The sequence below is a fragment of the Rutidosis leptorrhynchoides genome, chromosome 1 (genome assembly GCF_046630445.1).
Source record: "Rutidosis leptorrhynchoides isolate AG116_Rl617_1_P2 chromosome 1, CSIRO_AGI_Rlap_v1, whole genome shotgun sequence".
Lineage (NCBI taxonomy): Eukaryota > Viridiplantae > Streptophyta > Magnoliopsida > Asterales > Asteraceae > Rutidosis > Rutidosis leptorrhynchoides.
This window is the reverse complement of record NC_092333.1, coordinates 28832142-28853757: the sequence shown is the minus strand read 5'-3', so window position 1 is coordinate 28853757 and position 21616 is coordinate 28832142. Positions and strand designations below refer to the sequence as shown.

At 37.4% G+C, this 21616-nt stretch overlaps 1 protein-coding gene across 2 annotated transcripts; it reads right to left on the bottom strand.

The window, feature by feature from the left end:
- Positions 1–5815: 5815 nt before the first annotated feature.
- On the bottom strand, positions 5816–8023 carry LOC139858097 (putative F-box protein At1g47790). Of its 2 annotated transcripts, none has more exons than XR_011762808.1 (2): positions 6741–8023; positions 5816–6038 (listed from the first exon to the last, which is right to left on the bottom strand). XR_011762808.1 is itself a non-coding variant. In XM_071846957.1 (2 exons), the coding sequence occupies exon 1, from the start codon at positions 7900–7902 to the stop codon at positions 6793–6795; it is 1110 nt and encodes a 369-aa protein (XP_071703058.1). In that variant the 5' UTR covers positions 7903–8023; the 3' UTR covers positions 5816–6038; positions 6746–6792. The 2 variants fall into 2 exon arrangements, 1 of the variants encoding a protein (XP_071703058.1); XM_071846957.1 differs by having other exon boundaries at positions 6746–8023.
- Positions 8024–21616: the final 13593 nt, after the last annotated feature.

Sequence of the window (21616 nt, the reverse complement as noted above, 5' to 3'; positions counted from 1 at the left end):
TGATCTTGTTTTGGTTTTGGAGATATGAATGAATTGAAGTTATCAGGGTTTTGATTTTGCTCCGTTGACTACGTATATTGTTACTAAAATCTCGGTTGCAATAGCAGCCCAACTGAAAGCCCGTTTTTGGGCCCAAATATTCATATCCCATTCCCACGTACACACAATTAGAACATGTTTAATTTTTATCTGAGTCCTATAAATAATAGGTATATACTCTTTTCGTCCATGTCTATTTTGAAAATCCACAAAGTTACAGAGACTTCACTTTCCATTAAAAATGCATTTTAATTCTTTTAAACACCAAGTAAACAATTGTTTTGACAGCCCAATATAACATTATGGAAAGTTATGGTGCATTTGATAATGACTAAGTCACTAAGAGGCAAATGGTTGATTCAAAAGTTCCTATCACTACAAGAAAATGTATAATTAACCATTCAGGCTTGCCTGAGTGGTCACCGAGTTGCCCAATGAAGCACACCACCCGGGTTCAATTCCCGACTATGCCAAATTGTTCAAAAAGGGAGTGTGACTAGAGGGTGCGCATAATGCGCAATTCACCCCGGTACCAGGTCTCGCGCTCTTTGGGCTTGATTACCCGAGGTTTTACCTTCTATGGGGGAGCCAATGTGTTCGTTCATAGGAGGGTTTCCTCGCTTAACCAAAAAAAAAATGTATAATTTCTAACAGCTTTTGGATCATTATTTGACGCTTAAAAACCTTAGAAATTAAATTATTGACGCTTCCTCTTGGTGTGGAAAATATGAGTGTCAGAAAACGTTTGTATTTTCTAACACTTAATAGTGCCATGAAACACTCTATTTTTAAAGCTTGATAATGTTAAGAAACAAATACTTTTTGACACTTCAGGGTGTGAAGAGATACTTCACAATTTGACAATTCCAAGTGTCAATACAAATTCACTTTTTGACACTTTCACAAGTCAAAAACATAAAATTGGATTCATTAGAAAAAATAAAAATATAAGTGTTTTACAACTATTTTATGTTCACATGTTCGGAAACAAATATACACATGTAAACGAGAAAGTATATATTTAATTATATAGGTAAAATATAGGGTGTTGATAAATCCAACACCAAAATTGATAGATCCACCATTTTCATGCATTACTGTATTGTACTGTACAACACAGTATTGCATGAAAATGGTGGATCTATCAATTTTGGTGTTGGATTTATCACTACCCCTAAAATATAAGTGTTTTACAACTATTTTATGTTTATTCATACTCTTCATCAAAGTTTATGTGTGATTCAATGTAGTTACATGTGAAAATTTTTATAAATCAAAAGTTCTCGCAGTTCTCGCTTTTTTTATGGTTCTCGTTTGAACTTTTGGCTATATATATATATATATATATATATATATATATATATATATATATATATATATATATCCCCTGAGAACTCTGATCATGTGAGAACTCTGAGAACTGGCGGACGAACAAAAACAAAGAAATTCGAACAAAAATTCTGGCGGGCGAACAAAAAAAATTGGGTCGAACAAAAATTAAGATGCATTTAATCACATGTTCTACCTTTTCAGTTTGGTTCTACAAAATTGTAGAACGAAAATTCGTTCGAATTAGGGCAATTTTGTTCGCCCGCCTGAATTTTTGTTCGGTTCTACAAAATTGTAGAACGAAAATTGGTTCGAATTACTCCTTTTTTGTTCGAATTACTCCTGTTCTGCTGAAAATCAACTTTTTTTTTATTTAGCCCGATTTAGAGTTTAGGGATTAGGGTTTAGGGTTTCATTCTAAACCCTAGATCTAAACCCTAAACCCTAAAATCTAAACCCTTAAACCCTAAATCTAAACCTTAAGTCTAAACTCTAAACTTAATTTGATGAAAATTGATGTAGAACATGTGTAGAACAGCATGTTCTACATGCTATTCTACGTAAAATGTAGAACAAAAATAGCACTTGCATCTAGCCAAAATGGTTCGACCTTCTGAAAAATTGTTCGCCAGCCAAAAAAAAATTGTTCGAATAGTTGATTTTTTGTTCGCCCGCCAGAAAATTTGTTAGAATATAAGGAGTTCTCACTCCAAAAAAATTCTCATTTGATCCTTTTACTATATATATATATATATATATATATATATATATATATATATATATATATATATATATATATATATATATATATATATATATATACCAACATCTGCACCTTTTCGCACACAATGTCAAACTATACTTACACTTTTCTATATTCATTACAAGCATATTATATTATATTATATACAAAATTATAACACATCTGGTCAAACAGAACAATAAGCAATCATATTCCATCTCCAGATTGGATCCTAGCTAACAAAACAACCCAAACTAGAACAAACAATTCAACTCTTTTGACAATAACACATTCGATAATTATATTATGGGAACATTTTAAATGATGTAAAATTATCGTACCTTATAATTTATTTATATTTATATCTATACTAATAGACAAAACACTATCTCACTATTCACCAATAGTAATCAAGGGTATTTTCATCATTTCTCTTTTTTTTTCAACGATAAAATAAGCAACTTTCGTAAAAGAACCAACCCTTCAATGTTACCAAAATATGTCAAAAAAAAAAATACTTTTTAACAAAAAAATCAACTAACTTTTTTTTTTCTCTCTCTTTTCTTCCTCAACGATAAAAGAGACAACTTTCATAAAATGGACAACCCTTCAATGCTACCAACAGATGTCAAAAAACATTCTTTTTTACAATTTTTTTCTCTTTTTTTTTTGTCCTCAACGATAAAAGAAGCAACTTTCACAAAAGGAACAACCCTTCAATGTTAGATGTCGAAAAAAAAAAAATTACAAAATAGATCAAGACTTTTTTTTAACTCGCATTCAAAACGGAGCCCCCGATGCGAAGCGAGGGCTCCACAACTAGTTAATAACTATAAATAAAAAATATTATTATTATGTATATAATATAGCAATCGTATTTAAAGAAAATGAAGGTGCTTAATGGTTAAGAGATAATTTCAATTCTTAATGGTTCAACACATAATTTTGTTTCATTGAGCACCACTTTTCATACAAAGGTTACAAACAAACAGTGACGAACGTCGAATGATTCAATATTCAATGTTAAATTATTCAATTAAGAATTCTTATGTTGTTGGTCCAGTGGTAATGGCTCATACCTCTTTGTTAGAGGTTGGGAGTTCGATTCTCTGGGGCGGCAACATTGCACACAAGGATATCCCTTGATCTTGAATTCCACCAAAGGTCGCCTTCTCACATTGCGTTGTGAGGGCAACGAGGAGGGGGTTTTTACCGGTCATGCCCTCGGATTGGTTCGAGTTTCCTTCAAGGCAGCAGTTTGGGGCGGGTTATGCAACTGCGGAAGATGATCACGTGAGTAGTTTAGTCCCTCCTGAGTGATTTAAACTGTTGTTCAATAAAAAAATCAATCCATTAAGATACAAACAAACACATCTTTAATGTGACACGAAGGTAGTAACTAAGGTGCATGCCAATTTAGATTAAATTGCATGATATTTTGTTAATTGGTTTCACCGAAATTGGCTTAAGCTTAATAGCGTCAAAGCTTGAGAGGCCTATGATGCTTGATTCATATACGAGTACTATGTGTCTAGATTCATGGGGTCGTCGAAACTTTGCTCGGGCTATGGTCGAGGTGTCGTCTGATAAAGAGCTGAAAGATACTATTCGGGTTGGTACACCAAATTAAGATGGTAGTTATATTGTGGATGTTATTAGGGTTGAATATGAGTGGAAACCGCCAAGGTGTTCATGCTGTAAAGTTTTTGGTTATTCAGACACCCAATGCTCAAAAAAGGTTATTGCCGATCTTGTGAAGGATTTTTTTCGAACGGCGATATCAGCATCACCAAGAGGGGACTTAACCACATTCGCGATGATATGCCACCCCCACACACGTTAGGAGGAAACCCAATTCGCGACGATGTTGGCAGTACCATTGAAGGTTGGGAACACCCCCTAGACCTTCCTAAATCCCATTGATGTTGGCAGTACCATTAAAGGTTGGAAACTACCGGTTTGAGTGAGAATCGAACCTTGTTTGGCAGTACCTCAAATTGGATCTCACCCATACCACTCAAGCCAAGGCTTCGGTGGTTTCGATGTTGTGAAAAATACTCAAGTAGATGAGGATGGTTTTAAAAAGGTGACTAACAAGAAACAGAGTAAAAAAAGGAAGTGAAAGGGGGAAAGGTTTTGCAATTGTGGATCGGAAATGGGGAGCAAAGGGGGGGTTTTGGGGTTGGTAAACCAAATCCAAAATTGGTCTATCGTCGGAAGGTGATTCATGATGTGAATAAAAGATGTTCGGAAGTTGGGACGAGTAGGGATACTCAAGTGAAGATTCAAAATTCGTTCGGAGCTCTAAATAAGGATTTATATAATCTAGTTGACGAACCGAGCGATGCTGAATCTGATAAATAGGAAACAACCGCGTTTATGGCGGGGGGAAACGTTACTAAGACAACGTCTTCGTTTGGTATGAAATCGGGCAGGTTGTAGTTGGTAATCCTTGTTTAGGTGGGTCGTTAGGTGATCATGGTTTTGCTAGTCCTGGTCTCGGTTTGTAGGGTCTAGCTAGGTTAGTGGTTGTTTGTGATGCCACAATGGGCGTTTACGATCGTTGTTCCTTGGTTAGGTTAGTGGTTGTTTTGTGATGCCGCAATGTGCGTTTATGATCGTTGTTCCTTGATTGTATATTTTATAACTTTTATAAATAATATTCATTGCATTGACCAGAGGGTGCGCCTTGTGCGCAATTCACCCGGTACCAGGCCTCGCGCTTAGGGGGCTTGATTACCCGAAGTTTACCCTCTATAGGGGACTCGTTCATAGGTAGGTTTCCTCGCTAATTCAAAAAAGAATATTCATCGGGTAAAACCCTTTTACCCAAAAATAACATAAAGAGGTAGTCTGGCAATATTACTGTGTTGATGATAAATTTTAGCCTGGAGTGTTTATGAGTTTATCTAGATATCCAAATATTGATTATTTTGACATAATAATGTTCATAAAGTTACAATGATAGTAAAGTTAATGTACACCCCTTCATATGAGCTTGTTTGTTTTCTTATGCTCAGGTCTGTTTAATTGATTTAGGGGCTTTTACACCATAAGAGTGCTCCCAATGGTGGCATGCTTCCTTCCCAGGACTAGCTGCCACATCAGCGCATCAGACTTTTTTTTCCAAGATAAACACTACCAACAATGACATACTTCATCAAATAAATTAGAACCCACTATGTTATAAAATATTGTGTGGTACAAATAATCAAAATGACAAGTCATGCTAGCCTTTTTTTTACATTCATCCGGCCAGCAACATCAACATTTCACAGGTGGCCCAGGTGGGCAGACAGTGGGCGGCTCCGAAGCAACCACCATTGGAAGCACTCTAAAAGTTTTGATCTTTTCAGATTTAAAAGTTCACTTGTTGATTCACTTAAGATAACGGATTTGATTGGATTCGTTAAAAATGTAATTCACGATTTAGATGTTTTTATACTTATAATAATCAGAGTGCAGATGTGATAACATGAATATATTTATCCAAAAATAGGATTTCTATATCCAAAATTGCAATCGGAAGATTCCAGTAAGAAGCTCATAGCTACAGTGGTACGTATTTTGAATCTGTTAGTTTCTTTAGAGTAAAAATGTAAAATCATACACAAAAAAGTCTTCACTAAAATCCCTCTTTACTTAATAATGTTGAGCAGGTGACCAAAGATGAAGAGGACGAAATCGCCGGTTGAAGATAAAATATTTAAGATAACAAAGTCTTCACTAAAATCCCTACTTACTTAACAAAGTCTTCACCAAAATCCCTAATTACTTAATAATATTCATAAGCTAACCATTAATTAAAACTTTAAAAGATAAACACAAATTTTTAAATAACCTTAAAGATGAAATACAATAGATGTCGAGTTGGTCTTCTGCAGCTCTTGAACTTAGAAACGTTGCATAGCAGCCCCTCACATTATCCCTGCATCAGAAATGGTCGGAATAAATCAATGAAGACAGTTGATATAAAAAGGTCGTAACAAGTACATTTGGCAAGCTCATCAATAAATAGGCACAATTCTTGTGTTTAACAAGTTATTTATTTTTTATTTTAACTTTTTGGATATTTGTGGTGGATAAATTGGTAAGTTCACACAAACAACCGTATATCGAGCCAACCTCTCAGAAAGTTATATGAACAACAATGTTGGTATAGACTTGATTGAAGCAACCAAGACTAGCAAAACAGTATTTCAACAATGCTAACAACAACAATGTTAGAAGGGTTTAGTCAATCGGGACTTTGAAGGTACTAATCGTTTTGACTTTAACTGTAGTTGAAAGAATAAATCCAAATTTAACCTAATAGAACAACCAAGTCTAAGAATATTTTACTTCAGAATCCCGACTTAGTTGGCTTAGTCGGAGGACTTTTAGAACCATTAAAAGAGATATATAAGTCTACTATGCAAGTCTATTAACATAGCATTTCAATACCTGAAAAACATTATAAAGAACAAAACTTATGAACTTAAAATCTGCAAGTTTCACAATTTGAATATGAAAACATAGGAATTTTGCTTATGCATCAGCACACTCAGATAGAAAGATAAAAGCACAAAACTATACTAAAGAAAGAACACATGCAAGTAATCCTTATTTAGCATTTGGATAATAAATTCACCTGACCATTATCTTCTTCCAAAGTTTACTTCAACATAGATACTGCAATCTCATCATCGATCAAGCAAAAGAAGCGTATCATGGTAGTTATAAACATCGAACTGTAACTCCTCTTTGGAAAGCTTAGTTATCTTAGTACTGCGTCCTGATTTTAGTTCATAAACATTAAGTCCATCCGGCTTCCAACAATCATGTTCCTTTCCAGTTACAAATATAGGTGTTCCACACTTTGTGAATCCCCTAACCCCGAACGGTGTCAGATATGATGGCTTAACGTTGTATAGCTTTTTAAACATCGTTTTTGACTCCACATTTTCCATCATCCATACTTCACAGCCTACTTTCTCGGTTACTGAATCTCGATCTAATGAATATTTAAGAACCACAAGAGAGTCTCTTAGCTTAGAGATATCACATTTTTGACGAGGTGCTGTAAAATTTGCGATTTCAATTAACTTAAATTCTTCACTTGTCAAATCAAACGCAACAATCAGCCAATTTCCCATAGACTTGGTGGAGTCAGTAGCAACCCAATAAATAGTCCTATCTGTAACTACTACTGCATGATCATCACTAATTTTTAATGGTCCACCTAGCAAATCGTTAGAAATATCCCTCCAACTGCCTGAACTTAATGTGTAAATTTCTACAAGCCACTTTTTACTACGAGTGATAATTCTAACAACTTTGGGGTCAAGAGTGACAGGACAAACGCCAAAATATACTTTAAAGAGGCTACTTGGAGCAACTTCAATACCAACTGATTTTCTAATAAATGGATTCCAAATAGCATACATACCAACATGTTTACCTTTGTTGTAATACATACATTTGAAACAGATCAAGCCGTGGGAGCTGCCGATTATCCTGTCAATTTCAAAATTATCAGGTCCTTTTGGAGGCAGAGGAACAACAGTTTGACCAAACGATAAAGTTTCACCATCATCAACAAACGACTTATACTCAGACCATGCCGTTATTGTGTGCGATGTAAGGAAAACATGCTTTTGAATACGGTCGCTGCTGCCGTAACTAGCAACAAAATTTGGGCTGTCGATTAAAGACTTCAATGTTTTTGACACGGATCTGAATCGGAGTACAGACTTTACATCGAGCCTTTTTATGATTTCTCTTTGGATTTCTAAAGGGATGCGGTCTGACATTGATTTTGTAAATTAGGTTTTGAAGAGATGAATGAATTTGTTATTAGTGTTTGTGTTTTGCGGCGTTTAGATCAGAAAACTGTTGCTATTAAAATCTCGGTTGCAATAGCAATAGCAATAGCAATAGCAGCCCTAGGGTTTCAGAAACTGAAAGCCCGTTTTAGGCCCAATTTTCGTATCCACATAACATAACGTGGGGCGATTCACATAATCCTACCATTTTACTGCAGTTATTACTCCATAATTTACCGTCCCATTATTTTTAGTCCATAATTTTAGTCCATATAATCCTACCAATCTTAAAGGTTTGACTTTGAGGTTTTATATGGGCCGGGTTTGTTTGTATTTTGATAGCCATTTTCATTTTTTTTTTTTTTTTTTAATATATGAAAGGCTCGGGTTATATAAAAAGTTATAGGTTTCCATAAGAAATAAAAATAAATTTGTGGTTAATGAGACGTGGATCTCGATGATTTGGAGGAAACGCACACTCAAGTATGGGTTACTGAAATCTCAAATTTAACGCGTTTAGAGCATGTTTTATTTTAGTGTTTCCATCAAGAATCGATTGCTTTGGTTAATCGATCCGTTGTTATAAATGTTGGTGACTAACAAGTCTCTGTTTCGGAGGCTGCTACTAGTACCGAGGTTGAGGTAAATCAATCGAGGTTGCTCTACAAGAATCATTTTGAAACTTATATGAATGGTGTAGACAATGGTCCGGTTTTTAGTTCGATCGGGAAAGATAAATCAGGTGTCGGGTCGGATAATTCGATCCATAATTCCAGGAGGATTCTGTTTGGTAGTTTTGAACGTGGAGCGGAAGTTAGCGATGTAGCGACCTCTAATTCGGTTCCTCCCTCGTTGCCTACTGTTGATATCTCGATGTCGGTTATACCCTCTTATGTGGCTTCTACTTCAATGGCTACATTAAAAAGAAATTTGGCAATAACAACAAGTTGGGGAGGATTTGGTTCAAAATGAAGATGGGACGAAAGTGATTGATTTGAACCTGAATGGTGTCGATTTTTTTGACAAACTTGTGTATGAGGGTGTTATACCTCCCTTGTCGGCTATTTTGGTTGGCTCCGCATCGGCAAATGTTTTGACGTATAGGTTTGAGGATCGATCGGTTAAAGGACTTAGGAGTTACACGATCGACAGAAAGGTGGCCAAGCCGGTTCACTCGATTCCCTCATTGCAGGTTCATTAGTAGGTTGATTAGTAGTTTAGTACTAATTTATGTGTCTTTAGTAGGTTGATTAGTAGTTTAGTACTAATTTATGTGTCTTTTTGTGTGGGGTATTAAATGATCGAGTGGGGGATGACGTGTTATATGTAATCTGTGTGTAGGGATGAGATCATCAAATTGTTCCTTAAATTGTGTGAATACTTTTCTAATAAGTATTTCGACTCACTTAGTTATGTTTGATGAAACTAGCTATTAGCTAAAGCTGTTAGCTGAAAACTGATACTAGTAGCTGGAAGTTGATAGCTATTAGCTGGTAGCTGAAGCTTTTTAGATATATTTAAGCGTTTGGCAAAATAACTGGAACTATTAAAAAAATAATAAAATGACAAATATGGACACGGGGAGAAAACACTTAATGCTATATATCATCATTTTAATTTAATGAAACATAGTCATTAACATTAATAACAATGTTTAATATAATAATAGAAATATTAATATTATAAGATGAAAAATGGAGTCTGTAGTAGATATCTCTGCATGTATTAGATAAACATCATTTTTAAGTGGATAAACATCATTTTTACGTGGATATTCATGAAATATCACTAAGGATATTTAAGTAATAACGCCATCAAAAAGCTCTTCAGGATCTTAAACGCTAATGCATGTAGCGTTTCTTATAAGAGCTTTTTCACTCCACAAAAAGCTTTAAGCTTTTGTTACCAAACAAAGATTTTTATCTTTTAAGAGCTTTTTTATGAAACCTAAAAGCTAAAAGCTCCAAAAAACTTACTGTCAAACATACCCTTAACTATAGGTTACACCAAGTCTTGATTGGGATAAGATAAGGAATGATTTATCTCTTGGCTAAAAGTGAATAATCCTGGGCTATTATAAATTGTATAATCTGATTTTAGAGAGTAATGTTCAAAGTGTCTAACCCATTTTCCAGAAATTGTGTTCCATATTTATAATGGGCGAAAAGATGCAACCGAAGTGCTGCAACCTTTGGAAATGACCATATTGAAATGGCACATCATTTGGGAACCAACACCCTTGAAAATGTGTCAACATAGGCCTAAAAGCATGTATAAACCGTGCTTAAAGTTCCAGGAATAACTACACAACATTTTATAAACAATGCAACCTTTTCAGTTAAGAATAACACATGTTCACTGCTGACCCTAGCACACGCCTTACTGCTCGGCGCGCCATACTTGTGTGCGGCACGCAGATGTACTGGGTAATCTAGTTTCTTGAACAAGTGGCTTCTGTCTCTCGAACTCGCTTTATGGCGCGGCGCGCCACAGGATATTTTAAGCACAACAAAGCCTATTCCAAATTAACCAAGTTCAATTTCCAGCTCCAAGTACAATTCATCTAACTGCCTGAACTTAATGTATAAATTTCTACATACCACTTCAAACCACCAATGATAATTCTAACTATAAGTTTTGGGTCACGAGTGATAGGACAAATGCCAAAACAAACTTTACGAAAATTTGGGTAATAACTCATGAACGTTATAGGATCCTCAATACTAACTGATTTTGTAATTGATGGATTCCAAATAATCAACATACCTAGCTTTAGGAGAACCATATGTTTATGTATTATGATAATATGAACCGCTGATAACAAGCTGATTTCGTATACTTTTAGTGTAGATTGGTGATAAATCTAACGAATCACATATTAGAATGTTTTATAACAACTTATCGACAGTTAAAAGTGTGTTTATAAGTCAAAATAAAAAAGGCAATATTGAAGGTCTTCGAGACCTTTTTTCGAAATTTTTTTGGAACAAACCGCCTACGGCGTTTGCCAACAGATAGATCACGAAAAATATACGATTTCAGAAAAAACGGTGACTAAATCTGAGCTACGAGTTAAAAGATACGTCCATTTAAAGTTCGTGCCCAACAAGCACCAAACAACAAGCACCCTGCACCAAGCACCATGCACCATGGTGACCATGCACCAGTGCACCACGCACATTGCGTGGGTTTTTAATGATACCGCAACCCGCATGCGCACCTCATATGCATGCGGGCGCTTAATAGTGTGCGTAGGCGTGTGCTTGTGTGCGCTATGCGGTATGCAGATTGTATCTGATTCCTTTGTTCTCGGTACAGCGGTTGCTTAGCTGTCAAGTAAATATCTTTTCCATAATTATATCCGTGATTCGGGGAAGTCAGTTATGGATGAGATTATCATGATCTGGGACGGTTCTAGAATTAGGGTTTGCCTATAAATACAAACCCTAATCATCATTCACCGGACACAGCATATTACGTAACCATCACCTACGATACAAAAGCATCATTCGGCATCTTTTGAAGGTTAATAGGTTAGTCTTTCGTAAGCTAGTACCTACGACCTTATTTGGGGCCTCTTGATCGACGACCGTTATCGGAGGTGGACTTAATCACTTGGCCACCCCGCCGACATCATCATGTCGGCCAAGGTTATTCACGGTAGCCGGACCGGAGAGCCACGTTCTAAGATCCTTAAACCCCTCTTTATGTATTGAGCAGGCATATTAAACCCCACGGTTAAAATATGCATGATCAAGTGGTGCTTTCATTGAGAGTCGAATTAATTCAAGACTGTTTAATTGCTTTTTCTTTTAAGGTTTTGAATTGTATGACTCGTTATTTACAAAATTTTTGAATTTTTTCTTTAACAGTATCATGACTTCCGAGGAATCATCGGAACATACCCAAACAGATGTTCAGAATGCACCGTCTGGTAGTCAACAGACACCGATTATGACTACGGGGGCCGCTATTCGGGCGGGGTACACGATGTACCCTCCACCTATATCCGGCGAACCCTTTCAGAGGTACAAGCCGATATATTCAGACGGGGTTACACCGCCAAGAGCAAACTCACCAGTCACAACCACGCGGCTGGACTTTTCGTCAGTGGATCCAAGGGTCATCTTTGCAGGCACTAGCGGTGGAACAACGGGGCCGCATGTGGTTTGCTGCGGCCAGGTACCTATTTACAGTACCACTATTTCAATACCTCTGCATACGTAGAGCATTCAGCAGAATTCGTCATTTACACCGTTGCAACCTTGGCAACCACCGCGCCCAATTTCACAATTTTTAACTCCTGCGGATGCGCAGGCGTTACTTAATAGTTGGGGATTTGGTGTCATCCCAGATGCAAACTCTCATTGGGCGCCGATAACAGCGCAACAGCAAAGCACAGCGCATACAGTTGGACTTTTAAGTGTGTATCCTCAAGTTTCGCAGATATCTGCGCCACAGGTTTCGCTTCCTTTACAGCCACCTGTGTACTCTGCGTCTTCAAGTTATCCCTCTTTTCCAACGCAGCAGCCTTGGTTATATCCGCAGACGCAGGGTCAACCTTGGCAAAATGTTCAAGGGCAGGCAAATCTTGCAAGTCAATTCATGCAGGCAGCACCTCCTGATATGGTTCACTTATTTTCACAACCTGACTTTGTTCAGGACATGATGAAGCGTTTCTTTGTAAACTTGAAAGGGGATCCTGTTAAACCACCCTTCGAGCTACCGACTACCTTTGACAAGTTTCCTCCGCATATATCCGCATACCCGTTTTCATCAGCACCAAAGATACCTAGCACGTTGGGTACTTACAATGGCCTGACCGATCCAGATGATTTTTTACAGTGTTTCGAAGGCGCAATGCGCACTCAAGGCTGGGTGGATCCGGTTGCGTGTCAGATATTTCCTATGACACTACAGGGTATTGCTCGTGAGTGGTTTAATAAGTTGCCAGCGGGTAGTATTGCCGGGTTTATGGATCTGCGGACAAAGTTTTTGCTGCAATATCAGAATCAGAGACCACGCAAGCGCACTCACATTGAATGCCATGACATCGTGCAGAAGTCCAAGGAATCTTTGGGCGAATTTCTCACAAGGTATACTAATGAGTGCCTGCGTATACCAGATCTCAAACCAGAGCAACAGATTTCCGGACTCATACATGGTATAAACTCAGAACGTCATCCAACACTGGTAAGGCGTCTACGCCATACAGTCCCAACAACTTATGCTGAGGCACTTAATGAATGCCATGACTATATGCGGAGTGGCGAAGATAATGACATCCCAACAGCTAGCTCACGCAACAAGAGGAAGGACGATGATGATCGTTCGTGCGATCAAAATCGTGGTAACAACTCTCGCGGAAGGTATCCTAGTGGTGGTCCTATCAGGAATGATAAAGGGAAATCAAGTGGCAATTATCGAAACAATAATCAGCGCGGCATCAATAATCAGAACTATGCGCTGCTCAAAAGTTTGTCCAAAACGCCCAAGGAAATTTTGGCAACGGAGCCAGTATGCGCGACCTTCGCGGTTCCAACTCCGCTTACAGAATTTGGCAAGCTGGACAAAACAAAGTATTGTGAATTTCATGACGATTATGGTCACGACACCAATCGGTGTAAAAACTTGATGGAACGGGTTCTGGAAGCGCTTCGCGCGGGCAAATTGGATCATCTAAAACCACCTAAAAAGGACAAGGGAAAGGCCGCAGAAGAGGCTTCGAAGTCTAAGACTTTCGCGTGGCAGAAAGTTGACAAAGCGAAAAATGCCGACTTAACCATTAACATGGTTGACGCAGAGAAAATCAGCCAGCGGAGAAAGTACAACGATCACCAGGATTGGGAGCTTCTTCCAATCACTTTCCCTCCTGTAATGTCAATTGATTCTATTAATGAGCCCATTATCATCAAGTGTCGCATCCCCGATTGCGGAATCCAGGTTAAGCGCATGCATTTTGACACTGGCAGCGGTGTCGATATTATGTATGAGCATTGTTATCGTTTCCTTCCGGCAGAAGTCAAAGCGCAGTTACGCTAGCCTGATATTACGCTATCAGGGTTTTCTGGAGAAAACTCGTGGCCGTTAGGCCGAATAGAATTAATGATAGAGCTTGCGGATGACAGGAACCCGCAGATGATCAGGCATGAATTGGTCGATTTTTATGTGGTTCGTTCAACTTCATGATATAACGCACTGCTAGGGAGAAACTTCATACGGCGTTTCAACATCATCCCATCGGTAGTGCATGGTTTGATTAAGTTTCCCACAGTAGGAGGCATTGCCACAGTTGCGTCACATCAAGCAACCGAGCTGTGTGGCTCTGTCGCGTCTGTAAGCGCTCCTAGCGTAGGAGAGCAACTTGCAAACTGTGCAGTAATAGCAAACCGCTTGCATCCGGATAAGCGAATTAAAATCGGCGCAGGCTTGTCAGCCGAAACGAAGGGCAAGTTGCATGGAATACTGTCAGCTAACGCAGATATTTTCGCATGGCGCGAGTCAGACATGACCGGGGTTTCGCGGGATATTGCGGAACATAAGTTAAACGTTAATCCATCATTGACACCCGTTAGGCAAAAGAAGCGGCATATGGCCCTAGACCGCAGTGATTGGTTGTGCGCAGAGGTGGACAACCTTGTCAAAGCAAACATTCTGCGGGTAGTGCGTTATCAGACATGGGTTGCAAATCCTGTGTTGGTAAAAAAGGCTGACGGTAACTGGCGAATGTGCGTTGATTTCAAAGACATTAATAAGGCATGTCCTAAGGACAACTACCCTCTCCCGGAGATAGACTGGAAGGTAGAATCACTGTCGGGATTTAGGTACAAGTGTTTTTTGGACGCATACAAGGGTTATCACCAGATCTTAATGGCTGCGGAAGATGAGGACAAGACTGCTTTTCATACGCCGCAGGGTATTTATTGTTACACGAAGATGCCTTTCGGTTTAAAGAATGCGAGCGCGACCTATCAGCGTGTAATTGACGCAGCATTCAAGCACCAAATCGGTAGAAATCTTGAAGCGTACGTCGACGACTTGGTAATTAAAAGTAACACCGAAGAATACATGCTCGCGGACATCCTGGAAACGTTTGCATCTCTGCGCAGGATCAACATGAAGCTTAACCCGCTAAAATGTAGTTTTGGGGAAGAGGAAGGCAAGTTTTTAGGTCATGTGGTGACAGCTCGGGGTATCAAGGCCAATCCCAAAAAGATTGAAGCCATTGATAATTTGCCATCTCCGAAGACAAAGAAAGATGTGCAGAGTCTAACGGGGAAGCTTGCGGCTATCACACGGTTTCTGTCGAAAGCCGCAGAACGACAGTTACCATTCTTCAATACTTTGAAAAATTGTTTGAAGAAAAAAGACTTCGTATGGACTCAGGAAGCAGAATCAGCCTTTCAGGAGATGAAAAAGGTGCTTGCAGAATTACCAACACTTACTGCGCCAGTATCAGGAGAAACGCTAACGCTGTACCTCGCGGCATCAAAGGAAGCTGTCAGCTCAGTCCTCATCGCGGATCGCGGAAAGGTAATCCATTAATTTACATGCTTTATTTATATCGCAGAAATTTAACGACTGAGGTTTTTCTCAGACGCAAATGCCGGTCTACTTCGTAAGCAAGACGCTGACATCAAGCGAAGTAAACTACGGATGGCACATCTCCTGCGGATTCCGCTGATGCAAAGAAAGTTCGCGTTAAGGCACCGCTGTATGCCCTTAAGGGTGACACCCTATATCAAAAGAATTATTTGGGACCGCACTTAAGGTGCATTGGCCCGAAAGAGGCAGAGGAAGTTGTACGCGAGGTGCATGAAGGTGCATGCGCACTCCATTCGGGGCACAGGTCCATTGTGTCAAAAATAATGCGGCTAGGATATTATTGGCCCACCATGTACGCGGATACTGTGCGCATAGTTAAGCAATGTGAATCATGCCGAATACATGCACCTATTAGCAGAGCACCTGCACATCCAATGATACCAGTCTCCTCACCGTGGCCATTCTGCAAATGGGCAATCGACATAGTCGGACCATTCCCAAAAGGCCGAGGTAATTTTATCATTTATTTTCTAAACATGTTACTCACATCAGTACCTTACGCACATTCTGCACACGCAGGAAACATCAAATTCTTGATTGTTGCAATCGACTATTTCACAAAGTGGGTCGAAGCGAGACCGCTGGCAGCAATCTCAGGAAAAAGGGTGCGAAATTTTGTATGGGAAGACATCGTCTGTCGATTTGGTATACCAAACGAAATTGTTAGCGATAACGGTACGCAGTTCGCGGGTGACCCTTTTCGCAGCTGGTGCGCGGAGCTTAATATTAAGCAAACTTTTACATCTGTTGCGCATCCGCAGGCGAATGGCCAGTGCGAAGTCACCAACCGGGATATAGTAGCTGGAATCAAAGCTAGGTTGGGTCATGGTCGCGTTGGTTGGGTGGATGAACTACCGAAGGTTTTATGGGCGCATAGAACAATACCCAAAGCAAGCACTGGTGAGACCCCGTTCAGTTTGGTCTATGGATCAGAAGCTGTTGTACCCGCAGAAATTGGGGTACCAACGTTCCGCATACAAAATTTTGATGAGCAAAATAACTCTGAAGCTTTGCGGGAAAATCTTAATTTGCTGGAAGAGCGCAGACTCTCTGCGGCTGTCAACGAAGCAAATAACAAGCAAAAAATTGTAAAGTACTATAATCAGCGTGTGCGTTCGCGCTCTTACAAGTGCGGTGACTTGGTTTGGCGTCAGAACGACCCAAGTCATGCGAAGGATACTGGGAAACTGGGCCCCCTTTGGGAAGGTCCATACAGGGTAGCGAAGGTAAACAATACCGGGGCGTACCATCTCGAGACATTAGATGGAAAACCTGTGAAACGCACTTGGCATGCGACGTTATTGAAAAAATGTTATATGTAGCTAGGTGGACCTGATCACTCCAGTTTATTGTAGCACATTATTTTTTCTATGTAATTTCCGTCCGTTTGGATGTGTCGCGGTTGTAATTGTGATTAATGCCAATTAAATATTTATTCGCGCATACTTTTGTTGTTTAAATCTTTTTTGTATGCGGTTCCTGCCTACTTAAGGGGTGTCCTCTAGCCCCCGTGCGGCAGAAGCCTGTTTGGTTACAAGGCTAGACGCTAACGGCAGGCAAAGGGAATTGGTTTTCCCCTAGCCAAGCGCCACACAGACTAGATGGCTGCAAAGTCGACTTAAAAAATTACAAGCATTGGTTTGCTTGTGCGTAATTACTCTCGCATTGGTTTGCTTGAGGAACTCTTAAGCATAAAGACATTGGCTTGTTTTTAGTTGCGTTTCTTACCATACAGCTACCGTGCACCTCTAGTACATGACAAAGCAAAAACGCAGTAGCTTCTGAGTCTAAATTGTGATGACCCGGGAATTTTCGATCAAATTTAAACTTAATCTTTATATGATTTCGATACGATAAGCAAAGTCTGTAATCTTGAATCTCAAAAACTTTTGAACTATTTTCATATATTAAATTACCCTGTGACTAATCTCGACGATTCACAAACAATTAATTGTAATTAGATATGTGTGTATGTGTATATAAATAATAATTCGAAATATAATTTGAAGTATTGTTATTATTAAAAATTAATAAAATAAAAATAGTATATTATAATAATTGTTATTTAAAATATATTTATATATATAAATAAAATATATTAAAAATAAATATTAAATGATTGTAATACTCGTTGGACGTTTCGATTATCATTTAGAGAAGTTAATTCGAACTTATATGATTTTAAACTAAACGGTGATCCGAAAATGAGTTCTATAAATTTTAGGCTTACTAAAAATGTATTTAGGATCTAGTTATTAAATTTCAACATTTTTTTTATATTTTACCCAGATTTGAGAGGGACAGTTGATGTAATTTTTATTTAATAGTTAATGATCGAATTTTATACCATAATGACTAAATTAAATAAATATAATTACTGTAAAAATTTAGAATTTTTCCGAAGACTTTTATCCGCCACTAATTTAACAACGGGGTACAATTTAGCAGTCCATGATAAAGTGTCGGCGCATATAACAAATTTTGACTACGCATGCCCGATTTTTATAATCTTCCTTTTGATATTTTTATTTTTATATTGTACCTATCATTACTATTAATAAAGTATATGTGAAAGATACAATCAATAATATGCATATATGCATAAGTCTCGATCAATCATGAACACTTGGGTTTCATATTACTACACGATCACTAGTACCACCAAATTATAATTCCTATTATTGATTGAGTCCTTTTTACACCACTAACTTATTAAATATATGTACTTACATATATATCTTTCTACCTATCTCACTCATCTAATATATATACTTCTGTTTTGATTTCAAGAACACCACAAAAACAAAAACAAAATATGCATTTCATGTACAAACTACCAGCACCTCAATCAACTTGACCACATCATCACCCCTTTACTTCTCCCTCTTACTTCTATCTTTCAACATCGAATACCACCCTAGCTTCCTCTTCATCCTCCATCAAGACCACCATGAACTACCACTACTACAATCATCATCGTGGTAAATTCTTTTTACTTTTCTAACCGAGAGCACATCACGACCAAAACACACTCGAAACTACCTAGCTGCTATTGTTTCCTATTTTGCAGCCCACATCAAAGCCACCACCACCGTGAGCACCACCCACCTCCACAACCACCATCACTTTCCTCTCTCTCTCTATATATCTTTCCCTCTGCAAACGTGAATCACCATCGGCAACCACCTCAGTTTATCACCTCCATCGAGCCACCGTACACCACTAGAGACTGCTACAATTATCCTTCTGTCTTGTACTGTTACAGCAGCGTTTTGCAGTGGAGAACTCAACCAAAAACTGCTGCTATATATATATTTTTTTTCGAAACCCAGAACTGTTCAACTACTACTTTTGAACTACTGCAGCTCGAGAACTACCGGAATAACACCACCATCGATCACCTCTTACAATTTCTGCTGTTGTCATTCAGCTTCTGTTTCAATTTGAAAACCATCATCAAACCACTTCTGCTGCTGCAAATTCTTTTGTTCCATTCCTGTGCAAATGAACGATGATAATCATGATGGGAAGATTATAAAGATTATGAGATGAATGATAGAAGATGTTTGGTGATGAATAAAGATGATGAACGTTGGATCGTGATTAACATAATGAATAACCAATATTGATAATGATGCGTTTATTTTTATTTTTTCTTATTGGCCGACAAACCCTAAAGCCCCACTTCCAATTCTAAAGCGTTCTGATATTTTTTTTTACAAACTGAAACCTGTTATTTTGCAACATGGATCGATTAACTTGTATTGAGATTGGGCTTTAAGAATTCTTTTGATCAATATAAACGGGTTAGCATATTGTAGGCTTGTGGAATTGTTAAATGGGCCGTGATCCATGTTAGTGTGGACTAGAAATGGAACAGATAGCATTTGAGTTAAATGGGCAGTGACCCATGTTCCTGACCGATTCATGTTGGGGAGGACAAAGGAACAGATAGCATTTGAGTTATATATTTATTTCTGCGGAATTATAATAGAAATTCAAATGGCCGAATGGTTGGTGTGGTGTTGGGTTAGCGAGAGGTCGCGGGTTCGAGTCTCGGCTTGGGCGGTTTGTTGTTTTTTTTGAGACTTTAAAGGTAGTTCCATTATCAATTTATTATTATTATCATTATTATTAGTTTTATTATTATTATGATTGTAATTATAATTATTATTGTTAATGTATGTTTTATTATTTTTTTTTAACATGATTAGGATTATTATTAGTATTATTTATTAGTTATTAGGATTATTGTTATTATTAATCTAAGTATCATTATCATTAATATTAGTATATTAGGAGTACCCTTTTACATTAATTTTAGTATTATTAATTATGAACACTAAAAATTTCTATTTAAAACGATAATTATTATTAAACTTACCAATACTATTGAAAATGCTATTTTTGCTAAAACTATTATTTTTTACTTTATCATTACTAATAGAATTACCGTTTTTACTAAAATTACTATTATCAATATTATTATTATCCTTAAACTAGTATTACTACAATTGATAAATTTTACAAAACAAACGAAATATATATATAAATACAGATATATTTACTAAATAAAGTATACTAATACTACATAAAATTTCGTTTTAACTAGTAACATTAATTAAATATCAAATAAGTATCATAATGTAAAGTAAGTATTAATAAAATTATATATATAAGAACATTAATCTTAATACATAAAATAATAGATATACACTTGTTTGATTACGATTATTTATTTTAATATAAATACAAATTATATAGGTTCGTGAATTCGAGGCCAACCCTGCATTGTTCAATGTCGTCATATGTATTTTTTACTACAAAATACAGTATTGTGAGTTCATTTGCTCCCTTTTTACTCATTACATTTTTGGGCTGAGAATACATGCAAATGCTTTATTAACTGTTTTACAATATTTATATGCGTGAGTTTCATTTTCCCTTTTTACTTATTACATTTTTGGGCTGAGAATACATGCAATGTTTTAATAACTATTTTGCAATATTTATATGTGTGAGTTTCATTTACTTTTTTTTACCCTTTATATTTTTGGGCTGAGAATACATGCGCAATTTTTATAAATGTTTTTACGAAATAGACACAAGTACTCAAAACTACATTATATGGTTGAATGATCGAAATCGAATATGCCCCTTTTTATTAAGTCTGGTAATCTAAGAATTAGGGAACAGACACCCTAATTGACGTGAACTCTAAAGATAGATCTATCGGGCCCAACAAGCCCCATCCAAAGTACCGGATGCTTTAGTACTTCGAAATTTATATCATGTCCGAAGGAGGATCCCGGAATGATGGGGATATTCTTATATGTATATTGTGAATGTCGGTTACCAGGTGTTCAATCCATATGAATGATATTTTTGTCTCTATGTATGGGACGTATGTTATGAGAAATGGAATTATGAAATCTTGTGGTCTATTAAAATGATGAAAATGATTATTTATGTTAAACTAATGAACTCACCAACCTTTTGGTTGACACTTTTAAGTATGTTTATTCTCAGGTGTGAAAGAAACCTTCCGCTGTGCATTTTGCTCATTTTAAGGACAATACTTGGAGTCGATCATCGCTCTGGAATCAAAGGTTGATGACTTCGTCCGGATGGATTAGGACGGGTCTTCACAGTTGGTATCAGAGCGGTGGTCTTAGCGAACCAGGTCTGCATTAGTGTGTCTAACTGATAAGTTGTTAGGATGCTTTAGTGAGTCTGGACTTCGACCGTGTCTGCATGTCAAAAGTTTTACTTATCATTTTTGTCGGAAATCATTTGCTTATCATCCTTAGTAAATTACCTGCTTATTATTCTTAGTCTAGACACGTTTTACTGCATTGACTACATAAATAGTGTATAGACAATTCATATCTTAGCGTATCTGCGAATTCGTATCTTAGTGTATATTCTAATTCATATCTTAACGTATCTGTTATTGTTATCCTTGCCTGAAAACTTCCGTAGATTCCTCCGTAACTTATGGGATTTTAGTATTATATATGCATATGTAAATTATGTATTGCAAGGTACTAATATATATCCTAGAATCTATTTCTTATCGAAAATCCTTCATCTAATC

What these genes read in the sequence shown, in the direction of transcription:
- LOC139858097 (XM_071846957.1), bottom strand. Translation starts at nt 7,902, where the DNA reads ATGTCAGACCGCATCCCTTTAGAAATCCAAAGAGAAATCATAAAAAGG.